Here is a 9,433-nt window from a genome sequence, read left to right as displayed (position 1 = left end):
ATATATTACATTAATGATTACAAATTTTAATGTTAGGTGTGATTAATCATGATTAAATCCCAGAAACCTGTGCCATTACTTAGTAATTATATTAATCTATTCACAATTCACATATTCATTCATTCATTTGAATAGCATGGCTATTGGGGGAAAAATGTGTCATAATGGTTATTTTTGCTTTGAGCAAACAATCATTCATTGTTGAGCTGTTAATGTTAAATAGTTAAATTAAATCATTTTAATTAAAAGGTTAAATAATTAGATTAATGTAAATGTCCATGGCTAGTATCAATACGACATTTTTAGTAAGATAACCTGCAAATTTATATGTAGCATATCTAAAATGAGGATAAACTGAGCATGTAGCATGTAAGGCCTTGCACAGTTTCATTATTAAACTGTTCTAATACTATACTAGTGTATTGTGTTTTGTGAATACTAGCCAATACTCAAGGTTTTCAAAACAGTAATGCCAGGAATCATCACAGGCCTGGCCTTTACCAATAATAAGCTGATGTAGGTAGATTCCCGGACAAAATCCCCACTCATTGAGTCTCGGGGCTAATTCATTACACCTTAGGAGCATTACAGCTGACAGGAACCTCGAGCGAGAGATTTGCACTGTGCTGTGAGTGTGTTGTTTTTTCTCCCCGTACTGCCAGGAAACTAAACGTAGCATAACAAGTGAGCTAGAAATATTAGTGGGCTTTTATTCAAGGTTCTGAGTAAACATGATATAATGCAATATAATACAGTACATGATTTCACAATTTGCACTGAGTGTATATAATATTTGTCTATTGTATAAAATTACACTTAACATTTAGCTCATAATCATAAATTAAGCAGATATTGTCATCTTGTCATGAAAAATAGTACTGTTTGGACTTTATCATTTGAAATAGAAAATGATCATGAGTGATGGAAAAATACAATCTAGGACTAAAAATATGCAACATTCCAATAAAACAAGTATCCTCTGTTCAAGGATGAATCGTTCTTATCATGATAATTCTGTCATTTGGAGGGCACAGAAGTCACGGTCTGAAGAAGGCGGCTTACAAAAATGAAAAATTTGGTTACAGCTGCCTTTATGGCCTACTTTCCCAGTGTTTCCGTAACTCATGTTAAAATAAAGAGGATGGTGCTTTCCATCCTGACTTCCAGAATAATTTCAAAATCAGAAAGAAATATGTGATGAATGTACTTTGATCATTGTGTCATGTGTTATCTCTTCATTAAAGGTGCAGTAAGCGATTTCTAAAAAAACACTGTTGAAAGTTGATTGGACCAAGCACCACAACACATTTGTAGCCAATCAGCAGTAGGGGGCGTCATGATGGGGGAGGAGATAGACGTTTAAAGAAAAACTGTAGAAAGATAGATGGCCGAGAGACATTATAAAAGGTCCGAGGGATATCACTTGGGTTATGATCAGGCAAGAGCTTTAGGACCCACGTTAATATTAGAAAAGCTTTCCAGCTCTGGAGAGACCTAAGCAGGAAGGCCTGAAAATCAACGGAGAGGTTGGATTATTTCTGCTCCATATGTGAGAAACATTGGTTTTGAGTGTGTGCTGCTGGCGACAAACAACAAACTCTTGCTTGTATATACTCGTGTACTGTATATGTTAATTTTTTATTCTTCCTTGTTCATCATCTTCGATTTATTTTCCGCAAAGCGTTATTTTGCTTCGCTTCTTGTATGATAGACGTCCACTCTTGCATTGCGTGTTTGTGAATTTTAGGGACGGAACAATGAAGGGAGGGGTGTGTTTGTTTGCGTTGATTTCAAGTATCAAGTGTTCAACAATGATTCTCAGAGATCGCTAACTGCACCTTTAACAATGAAAGAGTTAGCAGCACCCTGAGGTAAGATTGATTGACTGTGTCATATAAGGTGCTTCCACTCAATTGCACCTTCTCCATTTCCTGTTCTCGTGGTGCACCAGTGGGACGCCCACTACCATCTCTATGAAGAGACCTAGCAAAAGGGTTTCATCCTGCTCTACTCATGGAAACTTCTCTGTGATGGTGTAATTGCCCTTATGCGAGGCATATTATCTGTAAGAGAGAAAAAGAAGCTGTGAACAAGATTATTTTCCCCTCTGCATGTCTTCCACGTCTCTGAAAAATTGCTTCCAGGCAGTGGGGTGAAAGTGAATGCCTTCTATCAGAGCAGACACAGAGATCTCAAGGCCAACTGATGCAGAAGTTCCCTTGTCCTCATTCAACCAGATTTGTGTTCTTTTATATCCCGAGTGTCATGTTGGGCGAGAGAAAGACCTTGATGTCTGATGACATCAAGTTATTGATCCGAGATGGGATTCCCTTCAGGTAATATATCATTCTGAGATATTAAACATAATCGAATGTTCCTCGTTCTGAGAACAGCTTGATCAAGTTAGGTACGGATGTCATGACACGGCTTGTGGATCAATGAAGCGAGATGTTTAACTTATGATAAAAGCAGGAAATATTCTCTATAAACAACAAATATGTTCTGATTGTGATTGTGTCACATCATACAGCAGTTTGGAACTGGCTTACAACTGCTAGTTTAATCAGCAATTAATAAAAATAACTAAACAATAACATTAATTTTAAAAAATCTATATATTGCATAATATTCCATGCAATATCATGCAATTAGGAACTAAGGTAAGGCCATACAGTCAGAAATTTAACCCACCTGTAGTCTAACAAACATTACAATGCCCACAGAAAAGCCTTTTTATTTTAAGAACATTTGAAAGCGGTCATGCCCATGTTCAGTGAGGTTCATGCTTAAGGCAGAGATCAGTATTTTCTGATTTACAGATAATACTAGGAAATGTATCACCACTGTTAGTTGTTTGTTGTGTAGTTCAAGCTCATCTTTTTACTTTATTAAATAAGCCATATGTGAGAATTTTTATGTATTAATCGCTTTTTGCATTGCCAATGTGTGAACAGCTTGTAACAAAACTTTTAAGACATTCCCTGACTTCTTAAGTTGTATTTGAGACAGATTTTTATGTGAAGGACTTGGGCCGGTTTCGCCAGGAAAATCCAAAGGATGTGACAGTTAAGGCCTCGCATACTTCAAACGAAATCGAAATCTAACATATGTTGTTATGATCAGATGCTTTTCTTATGCTTTCTGTAATAAATGCTTGCTGTTTTCTCATTTTTGTTGTGTTTATTTTGTTACTGTGAAGAAAGTGCACGGCACATATTTACATATTCATCTAACCGTCGCTCTCAGCAGTGTGGGCGGCGTCAGATGTTCATTTACAGTATATCGCTGGTCACGCATTTCGAACTTCGTTTTACCCCTAAACGAAGTACGAAGAAGAACTTCGTTTGAAGTTAAGTGCACTCCAGAGAACCTGTCTTCCATTTAATTATTGCAGATGTTGTGAGAAAATGCTATGATCCACCGCCTGTAGCTTCCTCACATGCCATATAGCCTACTATAAAACTCCTTTTTATGTAAACAGACGTGACGTAATGACACAAAGACCGCTACAAGCTCGAAACCCACCAGTACTGATTTTATTATAAAACATTATTACAAGCTTACCATTGTGAATCGGGCTAAGGTAAGGAGATAGTTTTGAACACTGGCTGGTTATGTACTTGCTCAAAAATTGTTTTTGGATAGGCTATATTTAACAAAAAAAAAAAAAAAAGTTATGAACTGCAGCTTTAAAGGGTTAGTTCACCCAAAACTGAAAACTCTGTCATTTATTACTTACCCTTGTGTCGTTCCGCACACATAAGACCTTCGTTAATCTTCAGAACACAAATTAAGATATTTTAGTTGAAATCTGATGGCTCAGTGTGGCCTCCATAGGAAGCAATGACACTTCCTCTCTCAAGATCCATAAAAACATATTTAAATCGGTTCATGTGAGTTCAGTGGTTCAATATTAATATTATAAAGCGACGAGAATATTTTTGGAGCGCCAAAAAAACAAAACGACTTATTTAGTGATGGCCGATTTCAAAACACTGCTTCAGGAAGATTCGGAGCAAAAATAAATCAGTGTTTCGAATCTGCTGTTCGGAGCGCCAAAGTCACTTGATTTCAGCCGTTGGCGGTTTGACACGCGATCTGAATCATGATTCGACACACTGATTCAATTTGCTCCGAATCTTCCTGAAGCAGTGTTTTGAAATCGGCCATCACTAAATAAGTCTGTTTTGTTTTTTGTTTTTTTGGCGTTCCAGAAATATTCTTGTTGCTTTATAATATTAATATTGAACCACTGTACTCGCATGAACCGATTTAAATATGATTTTAGTACCTTTATGGATCTTGAGAGAGGAAGTGTCCATTGCTCCCTATGGAGGCCTCACGGAGCCATCCGATTTTAATTAAAATATCTTAATTTGTGTTCTGAAGATTAACGAAGGTCTTACGGGTGTGGAACGGCATGAGAGTAAGTAATAAATGACAGAATTTTCGTTTTTGGCTGAACTAACCCTTTAAAGTATTTAAAATATATTAATAAAAAATTAAAAACATCTTCACACTTTAGTCAATCAGTCGTTTACAACAGTGCATGATAAGGCAAACATTTCCTGTTGCAAATTGAACCACACAGAAAAAATACTGAACAAGAGATTTGATTTTTTTAAGCCAACTGTATTTCCATAATCTTTTATTGTTTTGTCTGATGAACATAATTAGAGACCACCAAAATCATATACAGGAAAATAAATTTCTGGTAATTCACGTACTGCACGACTCTCTACCAACATCCCTCTAAAGATTCAGAGTTGGGGACATTGTTTTTTTTGTATTTATGCTTTTCAAATAATTATATTTCTGGAACAGTGTGTGAGCAGCGCAAAAGGACACTAAAATGACTTAAATTGGAGCACTTTCATTAACCACACTTGTGAACATTACCATCACTTTGGACTTTCCTGACATTTCACATACACAAATGCACAGTACACAGTACATTACTGTAGAGAGGACTTGATTATGATTGGCTGAAAGGAGAGATGACGCTCTGCTTCCTGCTCTATATAAACTCCCTCTTCCCTCTCTGCAGACACACTGCTGATAAATTTTTCTTAAGAGACCATACTGCGCAATGGATGTTTATTTCCCCTCCGGCTTTATAATGTGCAGAGGAATAACAGGGCTGTCAAACACTTGCCTGGAAAGGTATGATGCTCATATTTCCATTTTTCATGTGTTTTTTGTCTTAATAATTTATGCATGCTAAATCATTTGAATGATTAGACATTAACCTCTACTCTTTTAAATAATATCAGAAAGGGATTTTTTTTTAATCCTGTTGTGATCGCATATATTACAAAAACGTACATATGCTGTGTATTAAATAAAGGCTTTTTTAATCATCAGGGCCAAAAGATTAAAAGCATGCGTAGGTGGATTTCTGCAGAGGCAAGACTTGAGCAGCCTATGCAGATATAGAAAACCGAGGTGAGTACAGTTATTGAATGCACTGGCTCCTGCGTATTTCATAACGTTTCTTTTTGCATGATAAAGACTCCTACTGTTTCTCTTCTTACTGGTTGACATCTTTGCAGGTTGACCTTGGAGGAATGTCTGATGTGGAAAGAGTCTTTTGAGAAGCTCCTGTCCAGCAAACGTAAGTTCACATTGTGTATGGTTAAAGATGAAACCGTTTTACAATTAAAAGGTTATGAGGTAAAACAAATTATTATGATTAAATGGCACAACTATGATATAGAAAAATGATGGAATTAGGTAAAAAGCAGCCTTGCGATATATGAAAATATAACATAAAAAAAGACTGTTTCCGCTATACTATGGTTTATATTTAGAAGATGGAAATGGGGCTGCGGTGCACAGATGTGTCTGCGTGGGGGGCTTTAATCTGATGAGACACGTTACACAACTAATCCTTTCTCTCTAACCCCATTTCAGATGGACTATATGCCTTCAGATCTTTCCTGGTGTCGGAGTTTAGTGAAGAAAACATTGCTTTCTACCTGGCCTGTGAGGACTTCAAAAGCACAAAGTCTGCGACTAAGATGCCATCCAAAGCAAAGAGGATCTATGAGGAGTTCATTGGAAGTGAAGCTCCTAGAGAGGTAAATACATATCCTGCAGTATCGTTCTTACACTGAAACAAATTTGGTGTAGAAACAATTTTTTTTAAGAAATTTAGAAATTGCTAGTAAATTCCACAAATAATTACATAGAATCAACACTTAACACTTCAAAACAAACATACTACTTTTTAAATATATTGTATTTTATGGACGTTTGAATTCACTTCCCATTCGATTTCAGGTTAACATCGACTACGAGACCCGAGACATCACTCAAGCCAACTTGCAAAGCCCCACGGCATCTTGCTTCGATATGGCCCAGTACCGCATCTATATTTTAATGGAAAAGGACTGTTATCCCCGATTCCTCCGATCCGCCGCCTACCGAAATCTAGTCAACCAGCTCAAGGTGAAGAGCGCCAAGGCGAAATCCAAAAAGGCCATTGCGATCAAACCACCACATGAAGAAGAAGAACCAAAATGAAAAACGTAGGCGCATTTTGGCTCTAGAAAAGATGGACGCTCGGCAAGAAGTGGAAGGGACCGGTGCGGATCCTAAAAAAGGCTGCTTGAGGCAGTCGGAGTGCCATGAGATGAAGAGAACCATGTAATGGAGTCAGATTTTATCACTGCATTCCCAGACCCCTTTAATATTGTCCAAAAGAGGGAACAGCAGAGCTACTGGTGGAGAAAGTTGCATCTGCACATATACCTGTACTCGGCACAAAAGAGATGCTGATGGACTCTACTGAAGTATGCATGGGCCAAAAAGCACATAGCGTACTTTCAGCAAATTATGTATTTTGTTAAGTTTATAGAATGGAGAAAAGTGTTTTTGGTTATTTAATGCATTCATTTACTTAATTGATAGTCCACTTTAAACATTCTACTAACTATACTTAACTTTGCAACTACATGTCAGCTAACTCTCATTAGAGTATTAGTAGACTGTCTGCTTAATATCTGATACACTTTATTTACTGATTATAAGTAACTTTGAAACTATGTCAACTTATTCTACTAACTCGAACCCTAAAACCTAACCTCAGTCTACTAATAATCTACTACAGTCTATTAATACTCTATTGAGAGTTAGTTGACATGTAGTTGCAGTCACTTATAGATTGTAGAATGTCTAAAGTGGAAATAAAGGTACCATGGTACAGTGATGGTGTCTTAATTTAAAGAATAAAATAATATAATGAAAGCCATCATGAAAAAACATGGTTTTAAAATGGTAGCACCATGTGATTGACAATCTGCCTGGGCAGCTATGAGGCACAGAATGTTAAAAGTTGGTGTGCTAACTATTTATTTTAAGTTATTTTAGTTTTATAAGTGTTTTTGTTAAATAAATGTTCAATTCAATTGAATAAAATTTTGACATTAAAGAAATAATGTGCTTTCACATTTTGTGTGTGTATGTGATTTTACTTTTTACTTAAGACTTATAGGCCAAAACAAAAACAAGCTGATATGTTTATGAGTCATATAAGACACAAATCTAAATAGCATGTTTGTTCTGACAACAAAAAAAAAGGCTGTTTTCATTCAATGTGGACAGAGCGAAAATGTGAGGCCCCAGTGCACAGATATATCACAGATGCTTCACCACTGTGAGGAAAACAGGCTTGTTATGCACATGACTGGCCAGACTGAGCTTGTGTTTCATATTTAACCATCAATGCCCACAAGCCACGAGCAGCCTGAAGTGTAGGTTTACACAGTTGCCAAGACAACTGTTTGGGCACGGTTGCAAATCTGTCCACATGATTCTCTCAGCTCAAGATTAAACCACATCGTTCCTGCTGACAGTAATGAGAAAGTTCATCACCCAGTCAGAAAATCAAATACTGGAGTTCAGAAAGAGGAAATACATTTGATAACGAGCAGCCATAAAGATTTGTTAGCTTTTGTGTTTGCTAACACATGTAATGAAATAAAGGAAGGATGTCTGAGAGCCGTCGTTTGCTAAGTATTTGTAAATCATGTCATTGCTTGCTGTGCATTGAACTATAAAATCACCTAGACAGTAATCGCATGAATATTATTATTGATCCACAAAAGCAATCACAATTTGTTGACGAAATATGATTCTACACTGAAACATGGCTGAATATTTTAATTTCATCAGCCAAATGGGGGCTAGATGATGGTCCAGTAGATATATACACCATATATTCAACACAACATTAGAACCAAGAGCATCGGATGGATGGTCCTGTTGATTAAAGAGGGGCTACATGTACTTGAGTTTTGTGTTCCCGTAGTAATATGATCTCAAACGGGGTGATTTTTATTATAAAAAGATAAATTGTAAGGGCTAAAATGTTATGCAAGAGCATTAGTAGGCTATTAGTGTTTACGTTCCACAAACACCCAACATAGAAAGTAATAAATTAAAGAAATAAATTGCCTCATTTAAGTTTAATTATATTATATTATATTATATTATATTATATTATATTATATTATATTATATTATATTATATTATATTATATTATATTATATTATATTATGCTATATTATATTTTATTATCAGGGTTGTTATCATTACTAAAAACATAAAAAAGTTACTTAACTGAAATAAAAAAAAAAATTATATATATATATATATATATATATATATATATATATATATATATATATATATATATATATATATATATATATATATATATATATATATATATATATATATATATATATATATATATATATATATATATATATGAGAATTATACCTTGGTCTGTTTAAATACTCGATTCTGATTGGCTGTAAGGAGTGCAGTAAAACCGTTTAATGCACAAGTAGTTCCAGTCAGTTTGATTAGATCGAAATTAATCCGCCACTTTAAACATTGGTAAGTAACATAGTAACACAGTTACGCTTGCAAACTGAGTGAGAGACATAGGCTATATGAAAGTGTTTATTTAGATAGGCTAAATGGGTGATTTTATGCATATCGTTTGTATGGTGAAAATGGCAATTTTGAGAAATGGGTCCAGGCACAAGACGAAATAGAAGACTTGTAGAAGACGTTGAATGACAAAAAGCGGCACAAAGATTCAACACCGGCAGAGCTAGACCTAGAAGACGACAAAGATGAGGTCAATACGGTCAATACGAAAAAGACAACTAAATGGGCAGTTAACACTTTCAGTGATTTTTTTGCGCCAAAGACAATTGTGATGTCGAGACCTATACTCTGCTTCTCTTTTAAATGAGACATTGCGGGAGTTTTATGCTTCTGTTCAGTCTACCGCTGGACGCGAATACAGTGTTGCAAGTTTGATGTGTCTCAGAGCACGTATAAACCGTGTTTTTTTATATATTAGCTAATAGTAGCCTAAACGGTGGTTAAAGACGCCGGTTTCATTTCACACTCTA

General features: G+C 35.7%; 1 protein-coding gene across 1 annotated transcript; it reads left to right on the top strand.

Moving 5' to 3' along the window:
- Window positions 1-5,089: 5,089 nt before the first annotated feature.
- Window positions 5,090-7,313, top strand: rgs16 (regulator of G protein signaling 16). Its single transcript, XM_067373434.1, has 5 exons — window positions 5,090-5,163; window positions 5,365-5,445; window positions 5,553-5,614; window positions 5,914-6,080; window positions 6,283-7,313. Exons 1-5 carry the CDS (start codon window positions 5,090-5,092, stop codon window positions 6,523-6,525), a joined length of 627 nt encoding a protein of 208 aa, XP_067229535.1. The 3' UTR covers window positions 6,526-7,313.
- The last annotated feature ends 2,120 nt before the right edge of the window (window positions 7,314-9,433 follow it).

This window comes from Chanodichthys erythropterus, chromosome 21 (assembly GCF_024489055.1).
Source record: "Chanodichthys erythropterus isolate Z2021 chromosome 21, ASM2448905v1, whole genome shotgun sequence".
Taxonomy (NCBI): Eukaryota; Metazoa; Chordata; class Actinopteri; order Cypriniformes; family Xenocyprididae; genus Chanodichthys; species Chanodichthys erythropterus.
Note: the sequence above shows the minus strand (reverse complement) of the source record. Positions and strands in the feature narration are given on the sequence as shown.